The sequence below is a fragment of the Gouania willdenowi genome, chromosome 8 (genome assembly GCF_900634775.1).
Source record: "Gouania willdenowi chromosome 8, fGouWil2.1, whole genome shotgun sequence".
In the NCBI taxonomy this organism is placed as follows: Eukaryota; Metazoa; Chordata; class Actinopteri; order Blenniiformes; family Gobiesocidae; genus Gouania; species Gouania willdenowi.
The window spans coordinates 27,309,967-27,337,902 of NC_041051.1; the positions used below are offsets into that span (position 1 = coordinate 27,309,967).

General features: G+C 39.6%; 1 protein-coding gene across 2 annotated transcripts in view; it reads right to left on the bottom strand.

The window, feature by feature from the left end:
* Positions 1 to 27,936, bottom strand: part of bptf (bromodomain PHD finger transcription factor) — a 36,404-nt gene that overhangs the window by 3,241 nt on the left and 5,227 nt on the right. For both annotated transcript variants that reach the window (XM_028454454.1, XM_028454455.1), the window contains exons 3-29: positions 27,065 to 27,285; positions 23,717 to 23,890; positions 22,313 to 22,471; positions 19,653 to 19,829; positions 19,481 to 19,560; positions 17,735 to 18,087; positions 17,507 to 17,638; positions 16,729 to 16,858; positions 15,936 to 16,071; positions 14,167 to 15,853; positions 13,014 to 13,138; positions 12,775 to 12,903; positions 11,967 to 12,117; positions 11,769 to 11,889; positions 10,914 to 11,184; positions 9,870 to 10,003; positions 9,693 to 9,780; positions 9,421 to 9,620; positions 7,571 to 8,567; positions 6,077 to 7,314; positions 5,906 to 5,988; positions 5,602 to 5,827; positions 3,980 to 4,497; positions 3,726 to 3,902; positions 2,665 to 2,857; positions 1,528 to 1,612; positions 290 to 476 (exon numbers count right to left, since the gene is read on the bottom strand). In XM_028454454.1, the coding sequence (XP_028310255.1) occupies positions 290 to 476; positions 1,528 to 1,612; positions 2,665 to 2,857; positions 3,726 to 3,902; positions 3,980 to 4,497; positions 5,602 to 5,827; positions 5,906 to 5,988; positions 6,077 to 7,314; positions 7,571 to 8,567; positions 9,421 to 9,620; positions 9,693 to 9,780; positions 9,870 to 10,003; positions 10,914 to 11,184; positions 11,769 to 11,889; positions 11,967 to 12,117; positions 12,775 to 12,903; positions 13,014 to 13,138; positions 14,167 to 15,853; positions 15,936 to 16,071; positions 16,729 to 16,858; positions 17,507 to 17,638; positions 17,735 to 18,087; positions 19,481 to 19,560; positions 19,653 to 19,829; positions 22,313 to 22,471; positions 23,717 to 23,890; positions 27,065 to 27,285 (8,172 nt within the window). The remainder of the gene's footprint in view (positions 1 to 289; positions 477 to 1,527; positions 1,613 to 2,664; positions 2,858 to 3,725; positions 3,903 to 3,979; positions 4,498 to 5,601; positions 5,828 to 5,905; positions 5,989 to 6,076; positions 7,315 to 7,570; positions 8,568 to 9,420; positions 9,621 to 9,692; positions 9,781 to 9,869; positions 10,004 to 10,913; positions 11,185 to 11,768; positions 11,890 to 11,966; positions 12,118 to 12,774; positions 12,904 to 13,013; positions 13,139 to 14,166; positions 15,854 to 15,935; positions 16,072 to 16,728; positions 16,859 to 17,506; positions 17,639 to 17,734; positions 18,088 to 19,480; positions 19,561 to 19,652; positions 19,830 to 22,312; positions 22,472 to 23,716; positions 23,891 to 27,064; positions 27,286 to 27,936) is intronic.

The following is a 27,936-nucleotide window of genomic DNA, read 5'->3' on the forward strand; positions in this document are numbered from 1 at the left end:
ACATTTTGACTTTATTCTCGACATTAATCCCGACACTTTGACTTTGTTCTTGATTTGGTTAAAATTATTTTCTCCAACAAAAAATGGCCCTAATCTGCTTCCGTAGATTTTATACTCATGCCAGTGATATAAAAGAGGAAACAAAGTGAATGTCAGCCATGAAGGCACACACTTAGAAAAGATAGGAATGTCTGTGTTTCCTGAATTAGTTTGAGAGGCAAAAACAAAACAAAAGAAGAAGAAAGTAGAAGTTTAGAGACTTTGTCAGGAGTGATGTCGCTTCTCTCACCTGCTCACTTTGAATCCTTTCAGCTTCTGTACAAAGAAGGCTTCGAGCACCTCAGCGCACTGGAAGAAAGGCGTGTCGTTTGGGTTGTAATAGCGGCAGTTGTCGAAGATTTTGGTCACGTCGGCCACGAACTCTGTGAGCTTGTGGTAATGTCGCTTCTGCAAACGCGTTTCCATGGTAGCAAAGTCTGAAAGTGAGAAAAGTGCGAAGTATAGACAACATAACGTGTTGCAGTCCAACCAGCAGGAGCGTTGCATCCTAACAAAGGTCTGAATGCTGTTTATTTAATGAGTGTACAGAGGAAACATTTATCTAGAGTAAGGCTGCAACGATTTCTGAAATACTTCAATTACAAAAAATATCAATACATTATCTCTGCCTTGAAGCAGTTTATTTAAAACAAAAATTCTATCTTTTTTCAAAATTAAATTTTTTCCTTTTTACCAGGTCTGCATTTGTCGTCTTTCGTTGACACCACATGTAGTAGAACCTTTTCACGACATATACATGTTTTCTTTTTTCTTTTTCTGAATTACAGTACACATACATTTTCTAATAATACATGGTTAGGGGTGTGCATTGCCATGAATCTGATGATATAATTCATGATATGATATATCCCAATACGGTATACATCGCGATATATCGCAATATCAATAATAAAATGTGATATAAAAGTACAAAATGGTATGAAATACAACTTTTAAACTTGCGAGAACAAGTAAATGTAATTAACTGTAATTCAAGTACCGATATCAAAACATGTGGTATGTTTATCAAAGTGTCAAATTAAATTTAAAAAAAAAAAGTTTAACTTTTGTATCTAAAACAAATTTGGATTCTGTGAAGTTCTTAATTTCTTTAAAAAAAAAAAAAAAAAGCACTTACATACATCTTTAAAAGTACGTTTTATGAAAATAAAATGCAATCATCTTCAAGCTAAAATGCATTAAGGAGTGAGGTAGTTTAACAAGGTCTGATGTGGTTCACTGACACCTAGTGACCGAGCGTTTATGTGCTACGCATATGTTAGCGCAATTACATGTATTTTTTAATTTAAAAAATACGACTAAAAAAAAATATGATAACCGCGCGGTGAAAAATTGCGATATATCAGCGAATCGATTTTTTCTTACAACCTTATAAATGATAAATGTACATTTTTCTGAAAAAGTAAATAACTGGATAACTGCAATTGTCTAATGAGTCAGCGTTGGTGTGGAATCGTTGATGCTCACCCATTGGCTCCTTAATCACGCCGTAATAATCGGGTGCATCGTGTGGATCCACCGGTTCAAGGAAAGGCCACGCCATTTTATGAGACTGAAACAGACGAATCACAAAGTGAGTAAAATCTCTGCAGAATAGCAAGAAAAATGGTTTATAGTAGATTATTCTTATGTTAATGCTTCTGAATTTAGGGTTACAATAAAATGTAAAATAAAATAAAAATAAAAATGATGCTTGGACATTGTGAAGCTGAGAGATGAACATTAACCTTAAAGAAAAAGAAGCACATTATTTTAAATTATCCTTGAATACACTACAACAGTTAAATGCAATCAGGGTTGGGGTCAATTATAATTGTAATTGCAAAATTGGTAATCAATTACAATGATGTCATAATTATAATTGTAATCGTAATTGAAAAAATATGTTGCCATTGTAATCCTAACTGAATTGTAATTGAGTTCAGAAAATTTACTTTGCAATTGCAATTATGAAAATTCAATAAAAACTGTCATTTACAATGTAATTAAACACAAACTTGTAGAACCATGTTGCAGTTTTATGGCTTACACATTCATAGTTATTAATAATAAAAATATGTTTAATATCAGCTTTCCCACTACTTTGTCTCTTCATTTTACCATCGAGGTGTATATAGACAGTTAAAAAGGCTCTGCCCACCAAAAATATCAATACAAATATTTTCATTGATTATGAAGTCTAATAAGGCAACCAAAAGATGAAAAACCAATTAGATGATAGATAATATTTTTTGGTGTATTTTACAGCTTATTTAAGACATGGGTAAAAACTGACCTGTTATCATAAGTGATGCTAACAGAAAGCTAACACAAGACGAAGGTTACGTTTTATGGGGTTAATAATTAAAGACTCATTAATTGTGATTAATTGTAAATTAACTTTAGTATTTGAGAACTTGATTGTAATTGACTATCAGGGGAAAAATAATTTGTAATTTCAATTGTAATTGGAAAAAATGCCGACCACTGTAATCGTAATTGAGTTTGAATTTAACATGGATAAATGAAGATGTAATTGTAATTGAAAAAATGTAATCGACCGAAAACTTGAGGAACCAAAAAGTTCAAACCAGAAGCATCAAATCTCCCACAGTCCCTTAATACCTGTAAGGAGCGTAATATTCTTTTCAAGCCATCATAATCTCTGTCTGTGAGCGGCGTGAGGACCGTCATGGCGTCCTCTGTCGACTGACACTGCGGACACACGTACACGTCGATGTGGTTGGCTTCGCTCTGCAGGATGCCCACACAGCGCCCGTGGTACCAGTTCTGACAGCGATCACAGCCGATGTAGAACCTACGAGTGCAGACAGGGACCTGTTTTTTACTTGCTCAGCAGAATGATTACTGCAGACTTATACTTAAAGATCAGAATAGATGAGACACTAGGGATGGGTACCTTTCACATTTCAACCGATACTTGGTACCTGTGAATTTCCATTTCTTTTGTGTAATAAAAAAATTATCCTCCCGAGTCTCTAGCCAAAAACAAACCTTTTTTTGGACTCGGGAGGATAATTTTTTTATAGGACCAGACCTTTCCAATGACACCTTGTTTGACCAGATCCGAGCATTTTGAAAAATGGCCGCTGTATTGAATTTTTGAGCCGCCTTTTTCCAAAATAGTGGCCGTTAGAGAGTATCAGTGCCACATGTCATGCTTTAATACCAAAGTGAACTTTTTTTTACTAATCTGCTGCACTACATAGAACTGTTTGTATTGTAGCAACATTCTACATCACGAAAATCTTTAACTACAAATATGCAGTTTTTTAATGCTTTGTGAAACAGGGCTAGTATTTCACTTGCATTCATGCACATAAGGGAAAACCTATGCGCGAATGGCAAAAATGAACTTATCTATGGCTTGGCCATGTCTGCGCGCCAAAGAAACCAGGAAATATCTCTGCTGATGGAATCTTCAGACGTAGCTCTGTAGCCCTAAGCAGCTTGTTCTCCAACTCTCTTGTAGTTGGTACAGCACACTAATCTGGAGTAAAGCTACATTTATACCCGTCATGTTTCTGCATTGAGCGGGGGCTCAGGTGCTTGTTTAGCAGAGCATTTTAAAAAGCGGAGGAAATCGGTCGCTACCTCAAAAAGTACTGAATTCGGTACCCATCCCTATGAGACACGGTTGTTGACACATGGAGGAAGAGCCCTACTGTGATTCGTCGTACGGCGTCCGACATATGCAGTACAGCTCTTCGTTACTTCCTCCGTCCTGACCTCGTTTACAGTCGTTGCAAACAAAATCCTCCAACTTCTTTGCCTCCTTTTCCGTGATCCCCACACACGCACCGTGAAACCAGTTGGAGCACAGATCGCACCCGATGTAAAACCTGACAGCAGGAAATAGTGATTTGAATCAAGGACATCAGCATGGACATTAGCTGAGGGTTTTTCCCTCAGGTCTTACTTTGACTCGTCGTAGGGTGTCCGACACACACAGTACAGCTTAGGGTCCTTCTTGTCATCCTTTGAAGTGGAGCAGAGCTTCTTCTTTTTCTTGTGTTTCGATGAGCTGGAATCCCGTTCCTTGTCTCGGTCCCGGTCTCTGTTTTTGTCATGTTCCCTGTCCCGGTGTCTGTCTCGTTCTCTGTCTCTCTCGCGGTCCCTGTCTTTGTCTTTGTCTCGGTGTCGTTCCCTGTCTCTATCTTTGTCCCGGTCTCGTTTCTTGTCCTTATCATGGTGTCTTTCTCTGTCTCTGTGTCTGTCTTTGTCTTTCTCATCCTCCCTCTTGCATTTGTGTGCCAATGAGGACGAGGACGTCGAGTGGCTGCTGTGGGAGGAATGTGTCGAGTGGGAAATGTGGGAAGAGGAAGAGTAGGACGAATGGGAGGCGGCTTTGACTGTTGCGGCAGCAGCCTGGGTGATGGCAGCTCGGGATTTTTCTTTTTCTTTCTGCAGCCTGGCGAGGTCCCGCCTCAGCTCCTCCTGACATCAAGACAACACACATTGGAAAAAAAAAAGAGACTCTTAATGTAAGGTTCCTTTTTCAGATTGCCCATCAAGTTTTTCTATAATTGTATGTAAAATGCTGACTGTTCTTTGAGCTGTAAAAATAATCCCCTCTAAATAAAAATAAAATACAAATATGTGTAAGAATCTACTATCAATAGATGTAGTGGTGACACTTAACATTTTGCTGTCACACAGCTGATAATATTCTTACAAGGTTTTTTAAATCAGATTTTCAATCAGACATTTTCTTAGGTCTCGTAAATAAAAGATCAAAGATCATTTGTTTGTAAAAAGAAAATGAAAAAACATGAAATTGCTGCTCAAAAGTTTTCATCTCCACTGTAAACACTCTTATAGATGTTGCCGGAAAGGTTTCGCACATTGCATTGTGGGAGTTGGAGTCTAACATAAAGTGTTTTTACTTTATTCTTGAGTTTTTTCACCATTCTAGTTTTTTTCCCAGTATTCCCCGTGATATCAGCACACTGCGAGACATCTAATTTCGCTCAGATTAGAAATAAACATTTCCTATTGCTTTGCCACAACTTTCAGTGCGTGAAAACCTCGGAAATGTAGGGATGTAAAGACATATCCTAAATCTGAAAAAAAATCAATGCAAATAAGAGGGGATTAAAATCAAAACTGCACAGTATGTGCTTCGATATAATCTTAAACAAAAAATAGGGTGCTGTGACTGTTTGAGTGCCGCATGTTTTGACATGACAGTCTTGGAACTAAGAGCAGTGGCGGGAAAAGAGCTTTATTTGGACCAAAAACGGAAGACCCGACCCAGCAGAACACTTCCGACCCGAATTAATCCGTTTCAATCGACACTATTCACATCCATGTGCGAGCACGTGACACAATCCGAGGCGAGTCAGCATTTATTAGTGAGTCTTTCTCACACTAATAGAAACAGCAGATTAAAAGATTATCTAGAAATGCTGGTCGACATAGGTAAAGTCTTTAATTTAACATACCCTCCAATTATGATCTTGTGAGGCATGTTAAAAAAAAGAAAACAAAAAACTATTTATTCCTGAGAAGTGGAGTGTTGTAATGTTTCAGAGCTCTGACCTGCACTTGTAGCTGCAGCTCTTTGTCCAACAGAGCTCTCTTCTTCAGGATCTCCGCCTTCAGCTGCTCTTTGTGCTTGTACAGCAACGCAGTCAACTTGGTGGCGTTCTGTTTGAAGCGTTTCTGCTCCACCACCTCTTCCTTCTTTCTTTTCTTAGCTGCCTGTTTCTCATCCTTCTCGATCTTGTCTAGGATGAACTTCATGACCTGATTGCACACAATGGTTCTGCAGGAAAAGGACAGAGGTCGGAGTTGGGATTTAGATTACATATGATGGTGTAGCTATAAAGTTAATCACTCAAACCTCTGGTTCTCTTCTCGCTCAGCTGCAGCCAGAGTCTTCCTTTGTTTCTGCTGCTCTGCTGTGATATTCTGTTTAGTCACAGCCTGTCAGAGAAACACAGACATTAATGTTAGTAAACACTAAGTCTGGATATATGTTGAATAGCCAGAGTCTATTTTTTCTTAGTCTCACCTGCTTTTGGTTTATATTCCCGGGGCCGACCACCTGCTGGTTCTGCTCTTTGTGTTCCCTTTTGGACTCTGTGTGTTTCTTCTTCTTTGGTGGCGTTTGTACTTGCTGTTGCTGTATCCTCTGGAGCTGTTCCTGGACAGTAGCTGGGGCTTGTATGGTCACCATGTTCTGAAGCTGGTGGGCCTGAATTTGCCCCCCCGCTGATTGGATCTGGATGGGAAGCTGCAGTTTGATCTGCTGGGGGAGGGTGCCACCCTGCTGCTGTGCCTGAGCCTGAATCTGAGCTTGGATCTGAGCTGCAACGTGTGGCGGCAGGGCTGAGAGCAGCTGAATCGGCTGCTGAAGGCCCGGTACGGTGATGACCTGATGCCGAATCGGAGACTGGACCTGAAGCTGAGGCTGCGTTTGGTTTTGAGGCTGGAACTGGACTTGCAGCTTGGCTTGTGTTTGGACCTGCAGCTGCTGTGGGACCTGGGTCTGCTGCGTGGACTGAACTTGAAACTGGGGTTGGTTTTGTACTTGAGGAAGGACCTGTGGACTTTGTTGCTGAAACTGGACCTGGGGGTGAAGCTGACTCTGAGTCTGAGGGGGGGACTGGATCTGGGACTGGGGCTGCATCTGAGGCTGTTGCTGATTCGGGGGTTGAGCCTGGAGCTGCGATTGAAATGAAGCTGGAACTTGGGGATGATACTGGGGCTGTGCCATCGCCTGCACAAGGGTCGGGGCTTGGACTTGTTGCAGGGTTTTGGTCGGGGACTGAAAGTGCACCTGAGGTTGAATCTGAGCCAAGGGCTGCCCTTGAGCCTGGGGCTGAATTTGCGCCTGTGGCTGAAACTGTACTCGGACCGGGCTCTGGATTTGAGCGGGTACTTGCAAATAAGGCTGAGGCTGAATGTGAGGCATTGACTGGACTTGAACCTGGGTGGCGATTTGGGTTTGAGCCTGGGACTGGGGCAGGAGCTGAGGCTGTGATGGTCTGACAGACGTGACCACAGAAGAAACTGGAAATCCTTTCACGTGAACCTGCACTGCAGAGGCAGACATCTGTGGTGGTTGCTGCATTGAGACGAGGGCAGGGTGCTGGACTTGTGCCTGAGCCTGGGGGCTGACGGGGGAGAGGGTTTGGGATGATGTAATGATGGGAACAGAGGCCAAGGCCGCTGGCTGAACGGGAATACAAGCTGGAGGCGATGCTGGCGTCCAAACCTGGGGATGATTGGCTCTTTGTTCGATGAGAGCTGCAAAAGAAAAGAAAAGCAAACCACACTTTGAAAGGATTACAAATACTAACATTATTTTAGACACAAAGGCTCAAACACTCACTCAAAACATTAAAACATATATTTTCATGGAAAGGAAGGCTAACAAGGCAACCACGTGATGAAAAACAAATTAGTGTATTTTACAGCTGATTTAGGACAAAACCAACCCATTATCATGACATGCTAACAGACAGCTAACACAAGAGGTACAGCACAGGAAGACTGAACTTACCGGGTACTGAAGGTGTCGTAGATGTTGCAGTGACGGGCGTGACCACAGCGTTAGCCACAGCCGCGTGAAAAGGGACTGCAGAGGGGTTGTGGATCAGGGTCAGAGCTTTGGACGGGGAGGGAACGGCTACTTGCGTGGACACGATGGCGATGATGGGAGAAGAAACGGGTGCGAGAGCCGGGGTCGGAGCTTGGACCGATGAAGGAAACGATGCAACAACAGGGATTTGTGCTGGCACCGACGTGACTGGAGACGAGACAGTGGTATTCACTGACACATGGGACAAAGACGGGGTTTGAGGGATCTGCACGTATCCAGACGAGGAAGATAAAATTTGGCCGGGGCTGAGGACGTGCGTCTGGGGTTGAGGGGCCGCTTGTCCTAGTGCCGGTAGTGAAACAGCAGTTTGGGTTTTTGGAAGGTGTGTGATGGGTGCGAGGGCAGGAACTGCAGCAATAGTTGAGTTTGCACTTTGTGCTGAGGAAGACACGCCAAGGTTTGGGGTCGCTGAAGCTGGAGAGGAGGATATGATCCCTCTGATGGATTGAGCAGCAAGCGGAGGCAAAGCAGGTTCAGAGGACGGTGCAGGTACAGCCTGTGGTGGTGGGGTTTGCACTGGGACTGAAGGAGGGGCAGGGGCAGAGCTTTGGGTTTGTGTTGGCGTGGGAAGGGGAGCCGTCATCTGTGTTTGGGCTAAGGATGAGGGAGTCGTCTGGACCGGTGCAGGGACTCTCGCTTGAGTGGATATTTGCGTTTGTGGAGCTGTTGGGGGAATTGTAGAGACGGTGGTGGTGGTGGTGGTGGGCGACGTTGACGTTGATGAAGACGGGGGCATTGGAGTGAAGAGGAAGCGCTGCACCTGGCCGTTGGGCATGGCTGCCTGCATCAGCTGCTGGCCGGGGGCAGGGAAGACGGTTACACCTTGAGGAAGGATTTGGAGCTGTCCCTGGGTTTGGCCTTGACCCTGGATCACCACCGTCAGACCCGGGTTTCCCCCCTGCAGAGCAAACACCTTAGCTTTAACACAACACTGTTAAACTCATTAGCTAGAATGCAGGAGGCATTATCCAGTAAGTTTATTATTAATCATAGTAGTGATTTCTGCACATTTCCCTCCTTCAACGTTGGACCGAATCTGACAAAAAAGAGATCAAGACATGTCTACAATTCAGCACAGGGGTGCTTGTACTTTTGTAATCTGTAACTTTTGTCAAAAACCTTTTTGTTCACCTTTATTATTTTTTCCCTTCAGCTTCGAACTTTAGCTGTTTGGCCATTCTAACGATTTCAACCGTTCAACTTTTAGATTATACAGCTGTCTGTTGTCTTTCAACTGTAATCTTAAACTTTTCTCTATCTTTAACTTTTTTGACCTACAGCCATTCAACCGCAGTTAATTTTCAGGTCCGATCCCATTTTTAGAGTGTAACGGATGGATGGATCTCTATTCTCTCATGCAGCAGCTGCATCCTCACTTGTATTTTCTTCAGGAAATGCAAATATTCTAGTTACACGTGTCTTTAAACCCAACTTCAACATTGATTGTATTTTTAAAAAAATAATTCAATATATATATGGAAATAACTAATTAATGGCATAATTGTACTGATCCGGGTCACGTACTTTGGCCAGCTGGTAATGGAGAAAATGAATAAAGGTGTTCGTTTTCCATTTTCTGTACTGAAGCAAAAGAGCTTGAATTTGAAAAACAAGGCATTTTCTGTCTTTTCATATCGTTTTTCATATTTTTGTTACATAATGAAAAACAAGTTAACAAATGATACACGGATTTTTCAGGTCTAAAACTTTAGAAAACCATGAAGTTTTTTTTTTAGAACAGTGTCCCATACCTGTGCACTCTGTGTTAGTTGCATGAGCTGTGCCATGGTGAGCTTGACCTGACCCTGCTGTGGTCTCTGGGTTTGGGCGGCAGGTGCAGGCGACTGTCCGGGAGATGAAGTGGACACGCTGGGTGACGCTGGAGGTCCGTTTGCTCTCAGACCAGAAGCTGTTTGAGCTGGACTGGAAGGTGCAGTTTGTTGAACTTGACCTATAGGACGCAAATATGTTAACATTCTTTTCTTGCAAGGTTGCAAGATTCACAAAAGAGGAAATCATTGACCTTGTTGAGCCAATCCTGAAGTTCTGATCAGAGTAGAGCCCACAGCAGGAGAGGGGGCGAGCGACATTGAGGTGCTGGAGGGGGTGGCCTGAAAAAACAACATCAATGTAAAAGTAATCAAGCAGCTCATCTTCATTATATTGAGATCAAATTTGTTACGAGGGCTGTGGTAGTGACCTGTTGGTTTGTCGAGGTGGAGGTAGACGCTCTCAGGTTCATGTTACCAGTTGTGGGATGCAACGTGCTGTATGTACGAAGGTTAGCGGGAGGCCCAGAGGGGAAAATGCCAACACTTTTCTGCTGGACACCACCTGTTGATAAGAAGAATCAAATTCAACCAGAAGCTAATAATCAACAAACCTTTCACAGGTTCACAATTATTATATAATACAAATTCAAAAATGCCCCCCAAAAAAAAAAAGCTCACAGCAACAGGAAAGTTATGGAAATTTCATTTAACCTGAAAAATTCTCATAGTCACATTACTTCACTCTTCCATCCATTCCCCAAAAAGTAAGGCTGTCCCAACCCGATATTGATCAGATATCAGTCCGATATATTAAAAATGTATAGGATTATATGAGCTTGGATCTATAAGCTCTGATATAAGCACTCAGGTACAAAAATAGTTTTTTTGGATTTATTGAGGTTATTTTTAAGGATCTTCTAATTTATTCTAATAATTTTTTATTTATAGTATTCAATTGTAGAATATGCCTATTATGCTAAAGTTAAACTAATGGTTATTTTGCACTTTAAAAAGATAAACTTTGTTGTTATTGGATTTATTTCAGTAAATTTCAGGGTGTTCTAAAAATTTTTTTAATTTCATTTTATGGAATTGTAGAATATTTGTGTGTTCACGGTTAAAATCTACAGTATGTAAACCATTGGTTAAATAAATACCACTGTTGCTGACTATGGTTCTCTGTTTGGTTATCACTTGATCAAGTATGTATAATTTATGCTGATATTGTATGGGATCGAAATTGGTCAACACTCAAGGTGGTATTATATCGGATGGCATTATATCGGATGGCTAACTCATAAAGTGGACACTACAACATTTAAAATGACTCTGAAGACCCATTTAAACATTATCAGGATGAAAAAACAGATTATTTGCAGAAAAATAATGGATGAGTCACAAATCCTGCATTTTAAAAACTCAATAAAAAACATGGCGTGGTGAAATCAACCCTCCACTCATCGCCGTCTCACCTGAACTGTTGTTGGACTGGCCCTGTTTGACCCAGGTAGCAAACGACTGATGGAAGTTCTTGTCTTGCTGGAATGGGACCTGTGAGCCCAGTTTAGAAGCCAGGACCATCTTGGTTCCTGGAGTTACTTGACCTGGTTTCTGGACCGCTGACACGGGTGAACTGGGAGCGCTGGCTGAAATGCTGACTGCTGTGGAAGTGGTGGTGGTGGTGGAGGAGATGATGGTGGTGGTGGTGGTGGTGGTGCCAACCCTCGGCTGCTCAAGACGTTTCTACAACAGATTGGAAGTTGTCAGGGTACAGATGTCAAGGATTACCATTTTTCATTAGGAACTGTAATGTTGGATTCAATCGCATTTCATACACAAGGCAATCAATGTGCTTTACATGATCAAAAAGTGCAGCAGAAAACATTCAACAGCTTAAAAATCAAAAAGAACATTAAAATCGTCAGAAAAAATATTGAAAAACAGCAGACAAAATATTTCTTTAACTTGGACGTAAAAATGTTCACATTTGATGCTGATTTCAGCTCTGCTGGCAGTTTGATCCACTTCTTTGCAGCATCACCATGTTTGATGTGAACTCTGGGCTCCACTATCTGACCTGTGTCCACAGATCTGAGAGACCTGCTGGGTTCATACCTGACTAACAACTCACTGATGGATTCTGGACCCAAAACCATTCACACATTTATACACCAGCAGCAGGACATTAAAGTCTATTCTGAGGCTGACTCAGAAGTACATTAAAAATTAGCATTGATGCTAATAATCTGTGTTTTTACATTCTCTCTATTCTTGTCTGAAGTTTAAACTAATTTTTGTAGTTTTGACCATCTCTGTGCTGCTCCAACCTGTTGGGCTGCCAGTCTGGCCTGCTTCAGCTGATTCTCCAGGTGAGACTTGACGTCCTCAGCGGTCTTCAGACTAGTGACACCCTTAGAATCTGCACCCTGCGATTTCTCCCTCTCGACCCTGTTGTACAAAACAAAAACAAGACTGTGTCCAATTGATGTTCCATCAGAATCTTACGGTCGGATTGTGACGCTCACCGTTCAGCAAAAGCTTTGATCTCCCACAGTTCGAGCTCCTCCTCTGGAACCCATGTTTCCACAGCAACGGGCCCCGCCAGCTTAGCTGATTCCTGCTTCTTGGGCCTCAGGGCGCTTGATCGCAGCCCTTTTCTCTGTGGAGTGGGGGTTTCTGTTCCGGAAAAGGGATAAAGGAAATATTAAAGGGCACAATACACCACTTTTCATGTTGATGCTAAATGCAAGAATGCAAATTATTTAATTTATATTATTATGTCCATTTTATCATTAAATTGTGCATTTTATTATTGCTTTACGAGGATTGCCAGACGTGTTTTGGGAGAATAAATATTATGGTTAATTAAAGATTTCGGACAAACCAAGCATTGTTTTGCTTATTTATCAGCCGTACGTACATTCAGATTCATTATTCAACCCTCATTCCGAGTCCGTTCCAATACGAAAACGCTGTTCATTGCCTCTGTTGATTCGCTTCTCCGAAGCATTGAAATGAGCTCCTTTAATTCCAGTTTCCACTCTTTCCTTTGCTCCACCTCAGACGTGAGGACGTCGATTTTCGTCTCGGAAACATTTATTTCCATGCCAATGTTTGTTTGTTTGACCTCAGTAGGCGGGGCCTCAAAATCAGAAATATTTGAGGGTGTAACATGGTAATGACGATCAACACCCGATCATTTGTATGCTGGTATTGGTCAAATATGAATGTTTCACAAATTTGCACCCGTTTTCACACAAAGTTGATAAATAAGTGGCATTAAGTGCACCTTCAAAACAATAATTGGGCTCCTTTTGAGCATTTTTTCATCACCTTTAGGAGTGTCTCTGTTCCCGAGCGGACAGATGATCTTCCTGATGCAGTACTCGGAGCGGATGCCGTACGGTCCTACGTCTTTCCTTTTGATAATCTCGGTGGTGATGATGTCTGTGTCTGTGGTTTCTAAAAGTTAACAAAACACACAATCATATTTTTATTATGTCTGAGTCATTCTGCACTGGTAGCTCGTCAAGAGACATTTCCCATTAAATTACAATGCTGGGCTTCCTCACCTTTCCGGGTTGTCCCTACAGTTGATGAAGGCTTGATGGCCATGTCATCCCACCTCAGGCAGGCCCACAGCAGCCTCAGCATCAGACTAACCCCTGCCAGGGACCTCATGGTTTGGAGACGGTACCTGGACAGTCAGGAAGGGATAAGCTAATGATTTTTTTTAGTCTAAATCTAGACAGATTTTGTACAGCACTGTGGTAGCACCTGTACTTTGCTCCCCTGAAGACACTGTACTAAAATGCATTGGTTAAGTTGATGTCCATCTTGGACAATCCATTACTGCATGAATCAGTGGGGTTTCACAGTCGCTTTGTCAGCAGATGAATCTCATAAGTCTTTTACTAAATATTAAAGACCCCCCACAGCAACATATGCGCATGAGTCTTAAACATGACTTATTATAGTTCAGGGGCCAAATACGGACCAGCTTGATCTCAGATTTTAGGTGGGATAATGAACAATTTCAACACTAATGTGCCCGAGCTTCCACTTTCATGTATAAAGTTTTAGGTAAGGCACCTACAAGATCCAATAAATAAGTGACTAGATATCAGTCTCTGAAATATGTTAACTTTAAAGTTTTTTGACATTTAATTTAATTTGGGGAACTTTTCTGGAATATTTTGAGAAAAATAGGACTTTGGAAACATTGAGATTTTTCAACAAATGCAGATTAAAACAAATATGCAATCATGTGATATAAGCTTGGGTAAAAAATCTCCAAGCACAAGAAAATAATGCGGCATTTCATTGAATTTGTGTATTTGGAGGGACAGACATCTACTTAGTTGTTATTTTAGACAATGATTCATATTTTCCATCCCTTTGACTTTTAGGCCAAAGTTGATGCTCTAAAGGGCCGAATTTGGCCCCCGGTTCTTGAATTTGACACCTGTGATCAATATATATAAAAAATACATGTACATGTTGCTGTTTAATTACATTGTAGTGTGTCAATATCCAAATTAATTGGGTCAAACAACTATGAAATAATTAAAACAAAAGATTTTACACCAAACAAAAACAAAAAGAAACCCTGCTACTCATTACACAGCATTAAGAGTAGCAGGAGCTAGCACTGATGAAATATGCTCACTAGAAAGGGGCCAACTTTGAAATTGTCATCGTTCAGGATTCTACTTCTGTACTGACCTCCATGTGATCCCAAAGGTGGGCCGAGGTGAGGGGTACGGCCATATATCCGGGGCGGGCTTGGCGTTGTAGTTAAAAATGGGCACTTCCCTGAAGCCTGCCTTCCTGGCCATCCTCTTCAGCTCATCATTCGGCAGCACAAAGATGCTCTTCTTGCTGCTTTTGGTTATAAACTTGCGGTAGGATGGCAGGGCGATGCCTGAGCGTACTTTCTTGGTTTTGGAGATTTTGAGGAGACTAACCCGGTCTCTGGTTGAATAATCTTTACTAATTGTCATGGAGCTGGTGGCTGGAGCTGCTTTGGCGTGAGCAGCTGGAAGCTTTGCCTTCTGCAATGCAGCCGCAGTAGAAGTGGGCTGAGATGTGGCAGAGGCTGAAGAGCTTGTTGTTGTTTGAGAAGTGACGACAGACTTAATGTCACTGCTGGTTGGGTCTGAGGGTTGAACTGTGCCACAATCATTGGTGGAAGCATTTGTAGAGACTGTAGTCTTTGAATCTTCAGCTGTTGTGCAGTTTTCTGTAATCTTACTGTCCTGTAAAGGAGTGAGAGAGGACTGAATGTCATCACCCGCAGACGCTTCTGTCTCCTCTTTTTCCTTAACGTGGTTCTCTAATTTAGCTACTTTCTGCGGGGGAGGGTGAACAATGTCTGATACATCGTTTTGTGAGAGGTTTCCATTCATCAGAGACTTGATGGGCTCTTTGAAATCCTCTTGGTGGACTGAGGGGTCTGAGGGGTTGCTGATTGGGGTTTTTCCATTCACCTGCAGAGAACTGGTCAGAATCTCTGTGTCGCTCTGGCTGCTGCCTTGATCCACTTCTTCAAACCCTCGTTTCTTCAGATTGTCTCCGGCTCGAGCCACGTCCGTCCTCTGAGAGCTCTTGTTTTCTATTGGCTCTGATTTAACGTTGTTTCTATTGGTAAGTTCAGTGCACAAGGGACTTCCATTTAACTCTTTATGGGGGACTTCCCCACCATTCTTGTGTGCATCCACCTCTGCTTGTTTATTGTGGTTATTGTCAGTAGAGTCTGATATTACACTCGGGCTTGCCTTCCCGTTTTCTTCATCGAAGTCCAGCTTTTTAACCACGTGGTCTTTCCCGTGTGCGCTCTCGTTTTCTTCCACCTTCACAAAAGGTGCCGTGGCTGATTGCTGTTTGCCAAATGCTGATGACTCAGTCTTGATTGCAGCTATGTTCTTTGCGGCCGTCATTCTGGACTGATTGGCCTGCCTCAGCCGCTCCAGCCTCTGCTTCTCTTCTATCGTGAACTGTTTGACCCGCCACTCTAAAAGCCCGTCCATTCTGGATGGCTTCACTTTCTTCTTGTAAGCCGTACGCAGCACAAATCCCTCGCTGACGTTTACTACGTCAGAGAAGAGTTTGGACATGTCAGAGTCCTGCTCAGCTTTGAGGGCTTGTTCTTCTGCAGAGGGAGCAGTTGGTGATGGAACTCTTTTTTCACTGCTGGAATAAACCTCCATTTTTTCTTGCTCATCGACGGTCGCTTTTTCATCTTCTTTAGAGGTCTGACAGTTTTTGTTCTCATCTAAACAGCTGCTCTGAGTATTCATGGTGGATGTTTGCTCCTTGTCATCATTTGTATTTAAAGCCTCAGGCTTCTCAGTTACTTTGAGTGTTTTTAGTGTTTTCGTGCATGTTGCGGTGTTTTCTAGCTTCATTTTTGCTGCAATAAAGAAAGCAAATTGTGATGAATCAACGTGTGAGACACTGAAATAAAAAAATAAAATAATATAAAACGTGTTTACCCTCTAGCTCTTTACGGTAGTTTACGTTTGTGTTTCCGGGCAGCCGTGGAACAAAACGTGGCACACGCGTTTTACTGACCCAGCTCCAACCGCCGTATCCCGTCACTCGATACTCCTCCCCCTTCTGCTTCCACACCTTTATTTTCAAAAAAGAGTTTGAAATCAATATAAATGAATTACTTTTTTTTTTTTTTTTTAAACCTCAAATTTTCTCTATAATCAAATAAATTCTACCAAAAAAAACAAAACAACAAAATAGGGGTCAAAGAAATGGGGCGTGCTCGTTAGTGGACGTTGATGAGATCAGTTTAGCTTAACTCAAAAACATGGAAAATGGAATAAATATTTCTGCCTTTGGGGTTCAATTCATTAAAATTAAATCAACATTTTTACTACTTATGGGTAAAAAAAACCCCCCAAAGAGTGTGGTATGGACAGTGCTAAAAAATTCTGATTTGTGGAAGTCGCTGTATTGCGATTATTTATAACGCTTTGAATGTTTCAGAGTCTGAGATCTGACAACTTAAATGATTCATTGCTTGTGAATGCAACTAGCAATTTGAGAAAAAATATTAAATGATAAAGTAAATATCAGAGGAGATATGAAATGACATTTGAAATCCATTAAGTTCCAGGACAATCATAGATGTGCTTAAAGCTGGTTTGTCAACCACAGAAGAATGTGGGTGGTATAAAAAGAGGAGAGCCTTGACAACTAATCATCTAAATAAGTGTGTTTTAGCTGGATGACACTATGCGGAGCTAAGTGACAGATGAAACAGTGCACGTTTACCTGGTGTTTGATGGGGAGTGTGTACTTCACCCACGTGGCTTGCTGCAGAGTTTCCTCGTCCTCCAGTTTCTTCTCTCGCTTTTTCACCTTCTCTTTCTCCTCCCGCTCCATCGAGGTCATGCGATGTAGCCTTTAGCCAAAAGAGTGAATGCTCAGGATGTGAGACAAAAGAGGTTTGCAAGTAGTATGGTAGCTTTTACAGAAACAAGACAGATGTAGGGAAACTATGGGTTTATTTAGCTCTTAACAGCCTCTAAATATTACACAACACAAAACCATAAACACGTAAAGGTACCTTACAAACACAAATGAAATCGAATACATCAGCAGTAGAATCACTGAAAAAAAGCTACAATAGCTGCTGACTCAGCTGTTCTTCATGGGCTGCTATTTCACGGCATATATTTGTCACTCTAGTAATGTTATCGTATGCAATTCATTTTTTACCCCACTCATTTATAATCAAATTATTTTCTAAAATAAATAAAATAAAAACATGCATCTTATTTATTTTATATCTGATAATGAGTTACATAAAGGTATAGTTGATCTGGTTTAATTAGAGGAAATCAGAATGATATTTAGCAGAGTTGATGATTTAATCATTAATCTACTGAGATCTTACACATAATCATAATAATTACTTTGGTAAATGGGTTTTTGCGTGGTTGGTGATGTGTTCCATTGCGAGGCGGAGGCCGGTGTTTTTAACATTGACGAGGAAACACCGTGTCTACAGGCAAAGCTTTTAGCTGTGTCAGCAGTTTCCTCCTCTCACCTCGTGTGTCCCAGAGACTCTTTCCACACAGGTAGCATGACCACTGGTTTGATGGCACACTCCAGTATAGCCAAGGCTAAAGCAAATTCTCTGGCCTTGCTGCACATTTGCACTGCCTTGTTCCAGTTGGTTCTAAACAAAACAAAACAAAAATGAACATTCAAAAGCAAACCTGGAATATTTCTTCTGTTGTTTAAACATGTCTGGACATTAAATTCTAAGGTTTACCTGTGTGAAGCCCAGTTTGGATGCATGAACGGCCCTGGGACGTTGGTCTCCAGCTGAATGATGGTGACGCGCAGGGTGGAGATGGTGAGGCTGCGTGAGCCGTAGATGGAGCCGTTCCATTTGAACTCGGACGCCGTGGTTAAGCTGAACTTGTGCGACAGGTGGCGTCGCTTGTCGTGGTCCTCCCGGTGCTGATGCTTATTGAGTGCCAGGACGTTGGTGCTGTACTGGTTGTGGTAGACCCTGTACTTGCCCTCCTGTCCCAGCTTGAAAAGATTGTTCAGGTTCAAAGAAAGCTCTTTTTTCAGGTAGGTGAGACGAAAGGATTCGTCATTGGAGGTGACGGGGGACGGCTGAAACATGAGAGGAGGTAAACCAAATCAAACAGGGTTCTAAAGCTGTGCAATTAATACAAACTCAATTGTGATTATTAAACTCGACGATTCCAAAAATATCACAATAAAAAACATTATTTATGTTACTGTATACATATATTTCATTTGGTATTCAAAAATGCAAAAAGAACATAGTAAGAAAACTTCAATGATTTAAAATATCTACAAAGAATAAAAAGCTTGGCACACATGAGAAAAACTACTTTGAGTTGCTTATAAGCATTTCTGAAGCAGGTCCTGTAAACTGGCTGGTGTTCCTGGATAAAAGTCTATAAAGCATTGGAGTTCAAATGTCCTACCCCTTTTGTTCCTAACTAATACACTTCTAATGCGGTATTGTATTTGTTTACAAAAGTGAACATACTTTTTTTTTTTCATATTGCGCTTTTATTATTCTTAAAGGTATTGTGGAGGATGTTTTTTTGGCTTCTAATTCCGGGTGAATCATTAGACTATTGGTCTTCCTAATACTCAATCATTCTGATGTAAGGCCGTCGTACGTGCTCGTCCCTAGCTAGTTTTCACTTGTTGCGCATGTGCACTTTCACATGTTTAAAAGAGGGTGAATCACTAACTGGAAACGAACTTGGAAGAGGATCGCAGTGGTATGCTTTTGATTCTGATTTGACAATAATCGACCGAGTAGTTATTAGCAGAGAAGTTTATCCTAATGTAAGCTATGATTAGCGATGCAAACCCTGTTACAAGTCACGCACCGGGCCCGTGCGCGCTCTCACACACATGTTTAATAGGAATTCCCTTTTGGGAGCAGGTAGAGTGTTGCGCATGTGCATTCTTTCAAAAAGTGGAGGGGGCGTTTCTTTTCTAAACTTTGGGAAAATCTTCCTCTATAACTAAGTGTTCAAAGAATACATTTTACAGTGTTTCATAAATACTTAAACACAAGAGGGAAATTAACTTTTATTAGGTTATTTATTTCAAGCTCAGTAATTGTGATTGATTGTAATTGAACTTTAGTAATTGAGAAGGTAATTGTACTTTACTTTGAGGATAAAAAAATAATTGTAATTTAATCATAATTAGGAAAAAACACTGGCAACATGGGTAATTGAAAATGTAATTGTAAATGAACAATGTATGTGACCCCGACCCTGCTTATCATCTTTGGGGTTTAATATATTTTAAACACTGAAATAAAATAGGCTATATTTCCAAAACACTTCAATTATTCCATGACTTTTCAAAACTGAAAAAATCGTGTTTTTCATATTCCATAACAATCCCACGAATATCATGACCGTGGGGACTTGATCAAATCATTCCATCCATTTCTCTTGACTTGGAGCATGAACACAATGTATCAGCCAATGATTACAGTGTTGCCTCTCACCTCTTGGCTGTCTCTTGTCGTTTGGTTGTTCGAACACTGTCCAGTTACTCTCTCGCTCCTGATCTTATCGATATACTCCTCTATCATTCAGAGAGAATCAATCAGTAAAATAAGAGTCGCAGACTCAAACGATCCTGATTAAATGTGCAACAACGTTAGCATTGCTCCTCACCTGTCCCATCCTGGCTGGTGAAAGAGGACTGGGAGGACCGGTCGTACAGCTCAGGAGGATCCGGTTTCCTGGGGCTGGCGGACGCAGAGAGCCGGCTGCTGCCGTTACTCGGCTCCTGGAGCTGATTGAGCGTCTGCGCTTGCAAGTTGTCCACGTGCTGGACTTTCCCGTCACACACTTGGATAAAAACACAGGAAAGAATGCATATGGTTATCAGTAGAAGTGTGAGAAAAACAAAAAGAATATAGAGGCATCATTACGATCAACAAGCTCCATGAAAAGTTATTATAAGTCACCAGAAAAAGAAAACAGCATCAATGCTTGGACACTCAAACAAGCAGAAATGAGGTATTTAGGTATTCTGCTTTTATGCAAGAAGTTGAGTGACTAACCTTTTGGATTTGCCTTTCTTAGAAAAGTTTGCATCTTTATTTTTGTAATATAGAAAATTACAATATCGCCTACATCAATATACATTTTTTATAGCTTATTTTGTATTACAATACTTGTTTCAGGAGTTGCTGCTTTCACTACTTCTCAGAAAAGCATGAAAAGTACTGTTAGATAGATTGCTGAGTGCATCCTAACCCAGAATTACCACTAAAAAAACCACATTACAGAACTCACTCATGCTGTCACTTATAGCACAAAAAAGCCAAATGTGGCACATATAGTTTGTTAATAAACTAGCCTGTGTGGCATTTTCTAATCAGCAAATTCAACCCAGAATTGTCTTTCTGGTAAAACTTTATTTGAATAAAAAAATATTGAGATTCATATCGTACATTTGAATAAAAATATTGAGATACAAGTTTTGGTCCATATCGCCCAGCTCTATTTTCATACATGACTGCACCACTAAAGTTAAAACAAATGTCAATTAAATAGAAACACAAAATATGACATATGCCGTCAGATTAAAGCAGCTCAAAGCAAAAGGAAAAAAAAAAACATTCTGCCAAATTAAAATGAAACCCCCAGGTCGGTTTTGTAACCAACTGCAGGGTAGCGATAGATGTGTAGGCAGCTCTTTGTTCACGGGGTGGCATGTGGTGTTTTTAAATGGAGAGCCTTTTGTCCAAGCAAACAGGAGCCCACACAAACACATGCAAACCTGAATTAGAACAAGGCTCTGTTGTGGCACATGTGTGGCTGTCGCTGCAGAGCCGAAACCAGAAGAGTGCACTTGGAAAAAGTTGAAATAAACTAAACTACAACCAGCTTTAAACTCTGACTAGTTCAGTCATTTATCTTTTGTAAAAGGTTACAGGGGTCTACTGGGTTTTTTTTCCCCAGCTTGCGGAGTCATAGGGTGGTCGAATTACATCAGAGCATGACATGAATATAGAATCAGAAGTGTCCCTTAGTAGAATGAAGTCCAACACATGGCTATTTGAACACACGGCACAAACATTCTATCGGAAACATGATCAGAGATTGACTTTTGCTGGTCAATAATCCAAGATGTAAACAATGCAAAACAAGAGCACTCAGAGCGTCAAATCTCCTGTTTGCCCCATGATTTGCAGTTATCTTGTTCAGTGATCCTGATCATTTTATCATGAACATTCACACTTTATCTCCAATAATAATGATACAGTAGCTCCAAATGTTTGGGCACCCCAATTTTTTTATTTGAAAAATTGCATTAAAATCCACAATCCTGATTTCACTCAGAAGATATTCTTTAGGGTTATTGAGGAACTAATGGAGTCTATTTTCATAAAGATTGGTCTATTATAAATAAAGATATACATTTCCTAAAAATAATGAGAGAGAGGGAATTTTTTCGATTTCGGACAATCGTCCATGGCCAAAGGTCCATCTTTGCTTAACCTTTTGTCAAAATACGTTAATTACTTTTGACATAATCCTGCTAACAGACAAACAAATCAAACTTTCCTTAACTGTGACACTAAAAAAGCTGATTCCTTTCATATTTAAAGGCTAGTAAAACTCTCATCCCACTCTTTTTAAATATCTATTACAGATAATGAAAGCCCAATAACAACCAATCTGTGTCCATAAACTTGTAATCAATCAGATGAAAACCTTTCACAGGACAAAGAAACCAGTTTCCAACTACAATATTTACATTTCCAGTAATGCAAGTGAGGATGCAGGTACTGGCCCACGTTGCACTGCATTAGCCTAGCAATAGCATTAACCAAGCATTATGTTGGAAAAGGTTGAAAAAGGTTGAAATGGGTTGAAAAAGTTTAAAAAAGTAAAAATGGGTTAAAAAAGAAAAGTTGGAAAGGGTTGATGGTAGTAGCTGAACATGTTAAAGGTTGATTGATCAAAATCATTAAAAGAAAGGCTGGGGATGGAGGCCTTGAAAGTTGAAAAAGCTAAAATTTTTAATAGAAATGAATGGGAAATTAAAAAAAATGCAATAAGTCAAAAAGTTTAAAAGTTACAAATTATAAAAGAACAAGCAGAAATCTCGGGAATTTTCTGAATTTTTTGATAGCTTATTTGTCAAAATTAGACAAATAAAAAACAGATAATAGTGAGGATGCCTCCTGCCTTCTCACAAACTAAGCAAACATGTTGTTTGGTTGCAGATGAACAAGTGGATGTTTAGCTTAGCATTAGCAACGAGGCGAGGATGCAGTGGAAGGTGGCAGCCTTGCTGAGGATCTTTACTTTAGTGCTACCTGGCATTTCCTCCTTTGACTTTGAAGAACATTCGTCTCCCTCTGCGCTCCCACACTGAGCAGCTTTTGCCTCCATGTTTGAGTCACATGGTTCAGTCTTAAGCACAGGTGTGTCCTGGGAGGAAGAACTGGGGTTTGGATCCAACACGGAGGTCCTCGCTGCAGTAAGATAAACAGTAGCTGCTGTTGGTACCACTTGCATACACAGACCCAGCATATGGTCATAACTTTAGAGAGGGTTGGAGTCAATTATTATAGTAATCTTGTAATTGTTAATTAATTGCATTTGAGTAATTATGATTGGAACTGTAATCTAAAAAAAATCTTGCTTTTTTAATCAGAATTTTTTTGTAATAGGGTTCAGAAAATTTGCTTTGTAATTGAAAATTCTATCAAATTTGTCAATTATAATTAAACACAAAACTGTGGAACCATGTTACAGTTCTATATGTAGTTAACAATTATTAAAATAGGTTTCATATCAAGCTTTCCCACATTTTACAATTAAATTTTTTTTTTTAAATCTAGCGGTATACTGACACAAAAAAGACTCAGATGCACACACCAAAAATATTAAAACCTATATTTTCATTGATTAAGAAGCCTAACAAGGTAGCCAATGGATAAAAACTAAATCAGATGATAGACATTTGTTTTAACTGTATTTTACAGCTGATTTAGGACCCATTATTATAAGAGATGCAAACAGAACCCTAATTAAATTGCAACTGAGTTTAGAAAATTGACTTCGTAATTGTATTTGCCATGAAAATTATTGATTTTATATTATAAATAATTTAAAATATATATAATTTAACACAAAACTGGGGAACCATGTTACATTTCTATGTGCTGTTCTATTACTTTCCCACATTTTACCATTAAAAAAAAAGTTCAAATCGAGGGGTATACTGACACAAAAAAAGCTCAGACGGCCACACCAAAAATATTAAAACCTTTATTTCAATTGATTATGAAGCCTAACAAGGTAACCAATAGATAGGAAATAAATCAGATGATAGGTATTTGGTTTTAGTGTATTTTACAGCTGATTTAGGACCCGTAAGAGATGCTAACAGAAAGCTAACACAAGAGGAAGGTTAACTTTTAATAGGTTATTTATTTCAGGCTGAGTAATTGTGATTAATTGCAATTGAACTTTAGTAATTGAGAATGTAATTGTAATTAACTTTGAGGATAAAAAAAATACTGTAATGGCAAAAAATTTTTTTATCACTGTAATCATAATTGAAGAGTAATTGAAAACGTAATTGAAACTGAAAATTAACTGACCCCAACCCTGACTTTAGGAAACATACTGTACTCAGCTTCTCTGTTCAGCCCAACATGCAAAAACTAAAATACAGGCAGGAAATTTTTCCAAACGGTGCTTTTATTTTATACCTTGTGACGTTGCGTTTTCCATCGGTTCAGAAGCCTTGGGTTGTTCGTTGTTGAGCGGTGAGGTGAGTTTAGCTGGATTAGAGGAGCCACTCTCTGCTTCCTGCTTAACTTCAGCCGTTTGCCTTTTGACTTCCTGTGCTGCACGTCTGACTTTAAGACGCTCCGTAACCAAATCTACAAAATGACAGAATCACACATCTTTAACACCTTAAACCTGTGGTTCCCAACCTTTTTAGGATTGTGAACCCATTTTCATATCAACGATTCCTGGCGACTCTAAAGACATTTGTTTTTTCTAGGATTAGTTTTTTATCATGTTTGTTACAAACACAGATTAGCCAGGATTAGCGACAAGGTTTGCCAGCTCAGATTGATTTTTTCCACTGTATTTTAGTTGAACTAGATGTATATTTGACAAAGTGAAAGTATTGAATACAGTTGTTTAATATTGTGTATTGATTTAGTAAAATGAATAAATAAATAAATAATTTCAAAATTCATTTTATTTTTCAGACATTTCAGGCGACCCCATTTAAACTCCAGGTGACCCCACATGGGGTCCTGACCCCAAGGTTGAAAAACCCTGCCTTAAACCTCATTTAAAGACAGAAAAAAAAACGTTTTTATTTAATTTTATAACAATCATGGTGATTTTTTCTTTTTTTTTAGGAAATCCTAAAATAATGTCAGGTAAATGTAAGAATAAAAAAAAAAGTAGCTCACATCATAGAGATTACAGTATATTAATATTTTGATAAAGCTTATATGATGAGAGAAAAGTCTGTATTATCTCGTTCATAGGTGAAATTATTATGATCCTACTTTGTTAAGGCATCTTATAGCACGTTTCAGAAACAATTATTTAGGATATCATTTACATATTTATCAATCCTACATTAATATTAGTGGTTCAGTAAAGATATTAAAACCCCAAAACCTTGATTTAAACAGTGATACACTTTCAGGTATTTATCTACATATCCAAGTTAAATTAAAAATGTCAGTCCTCAGCATCCTTTTATGAAAACTTCTGCTGAAATGTAGGAATAATTTATCATTGGCATATTATAATCTGTCCCAGCAGCCCATAGCAAGTCATATAAAGGTGTACGCAACCCTATGAAACAGCTGCAGTGGGCATTTAACCACTGATGGAAAATGTCAGCAATACGAATTCATCAGTTTTTTTACTGCTATGGCTCTGTAAAAATCATTTTCCCTACTGCAGGCGACAAGATCTTCAGTTCAATTGGCAGCTTTTGTAGAACTGAATAAAAGCTACAGGAAGTGCCCTGACAAATAATAATAAAAAAAGAAACATACTCTGTATAAAACTGCAATTGAGTGACATTAGCTGCGTTTTTATTACTCCTGGAAATGCACTCTGAATAGTGCAATGAAATGACTTATTTTATAGTGTGGAATGTGATAAAAGGCTTGATCAAGTGATGTTACTCCAACAGAGAACAATAGTCAACTATTCAAATTCACTTCAGTTATTTTTTACTGTCAGTATATGGTGGGAACAACTGAGGGCGGTGACAAAAACAATAGAAACTTATCGGAGCGCTTATATCGGAAATTTTAGATGCAGTCCGATAAAATCCGATATTCGTTTTCTGGCTGATAACGAACCGATATCCGATATCAGAATCGGATCGGGACACCCCTAATTTCGATATTGAAATGTGTTGCAAAAGCGCTATGGAAACACTATTTCCGCAAACACGTCACAGAGCGTGACGTACATGGTCACATGACGTGACGCACATGGTCACATGACCACTTTTTTTTTTTTCTCTGAGAAAACATGGCGCAGTACGTGTAAACAGAAGAGGAGCATTAAACAAAGGAATACAGAGTGTTATAAGGAGGTTCTGAGCATCTGTCTTCCTGCAGCGAAGTCTCACGGGATGAGATTTCATGGGAATTAATATTGCTTTTATTTTGAGAAAATCTGTAATGGAAACCCAGCTATCAACAAAAAAACTGCTACAAAAGTGGGACAGATGAAGCACTTTGCTACATGAAAAACAGAAAGGCGGCAGAGAGTCAGTCAATCAAATGTTTTCACTGCTTTGACGTCTCTGGGGAAGGTGGAGGAGGTTAAGTTGCATTTATCAGAAAGTGTGAGGCCAATATTTTAGCGCTCACTCACTAAATTCACTAGCTTCTCTAGAAGGTCTGCCTGCATTCATACTATGTTAAGGTTTCATTTATCAGGAAGTTTAAAGTAAAGGAGATCAAGGCAAAAGAAACCTTAATATACTACCAAGACGACAAAATGAAGATGGAATTATTGCATTCATACTGTAATCGACCTGTACCAGAGTTTGTTTAAAAAAACTGTTAAAATGACTCGTCGCAACTTGCACCAACGACAAATCTCAAATCGGGTTTAGAAAGAAACTTGATAAGAGAACACCAAAATGTTTAATTTTAAGCATTTCCACATTCTAGATCTAATATGGACCTGTAGGGCTGAACGCTATATCGAGATTCAAGATATATCGATTTTTCTATTTTGATGATATAGAAAATTTTAGCCTATATTGATATATATATTTTTATAGCTTATTTTGTTTTAAAATACTTGTTTTAGGAATCGCTGCTTTCTCTACTTCTCAGAACAGCATTATAAGCACAGTTAAGATGGATTTGAGTGCATCCTAACTCAGACCTTCCCCTAAACATCCACATCTAAAAACTCACTCACACAGAGCTGGGCAATATATAGAGATTCAAGATGTATAGAGTTTTCTATTTTGGTGATATATATAGCTTATTTTGTTGTAAAATACTTGTTTTAGGAGTCGTTGCTTTCACTACTTCTGAAAACAAAGTGAAAAGCCACATAACAGTACTCACTCACTCACACGTGCTGTCCCTTAGAGGAGAAAAAGACTAAACTGACACATATTGCACAGCTGTTTATCTACTGTATAAATGTGCCAGTGTAGCATTTTGCATCAGCAAAATTAACTCAGAATTGTCTTTCTGATCAATTTATATTTGAAATAAAACTATAGAGATTTATATCGAGTATCGCCATTTTGAGAAAAAATATCAAGATATGAATTTTGGTCCATATTTCCAAGCCCTAGGTCCTAGTATATATTAAAAAAAAAACAATCAAATCACCAAATCTGTTGGAAGAATTACACTAACATATTTCATCAAAACAATGATGTGCAGGATTATGCAAATAAAAAACTGCTATCAATCTAATCCCAAAATCACTTCATAACGACTGATCTGAAAATCACCAAAGAAGAAAAATAACCATTTCAAATTCAATAAGCAACCATTGGTTTGGTGACACTACTAGAACAAGCATTGAGCGTGTACCGTTAGAGGCGGTGAGGTAGGCTTTGCTGCTTCCTCTGGCTTTGTGGGTGAGGTCTTCAGTGATGAGCATGTGAGCGTGAACTTCCTCCTTCATTTCCTCCAGGGTGGCCAGAAGGTCCGTCTCCCAGAACTCCTTGTCCAGGTTCTCTATGAGCTCCTCCAGCTGTGCCATGGTGCTGTAGTACCAGATCATCTTCTTTTTGTCCTCTCCATCCTCCTCACTGGTGCGACAGGGACAGAACAAAAAAAAAAAAAGTTGATGACGAGACGTAGATATCTACCAACGGGACATTACATTGACAATCAAAATAAATTCATATTGGGTTCTAAACAGGAACGGCTTTACTCAGTGATGACAATATTTTGCACCAATCAGTTCCTGGAAGTTCCAGGGAATTGCATTTAATTTAGTCATCTTTGAAGCCCTGGGACGGTTAATCAACCCAATTTCCTCATTTGATTCAGATAATTGAAGCCGATTTTCGATCAATTATTTTTGATTTGATTTTCCATTACTGCTGATTATTGATCTTCAATTTTACATCAGTCAACTGGTGATTTATTTGACTTCTAACCCAACAGCACCTTCAATTTGTAGTGTAATTGAAATGCCCAAATTAGGAGGATTCAGGCTGTTTGTGTTCAAATTTGAAAAATTTAAATAATTGATTTTCGGTAATTTAAGCATCGATTCAATTTTTTTTCCCACCACCCCTAACTAGTAATACCTAGTTTTGTAATCAAACAAACTAACTTAATGTTAATTCATTCCATCTATGCAATGGCAAATAATTTTTTGGTCTCTCTTCTCTATTTAACACACATTCACAGTTATAAACACTGCTGAAAATATGTTGAAGTTGTGTCTTTAG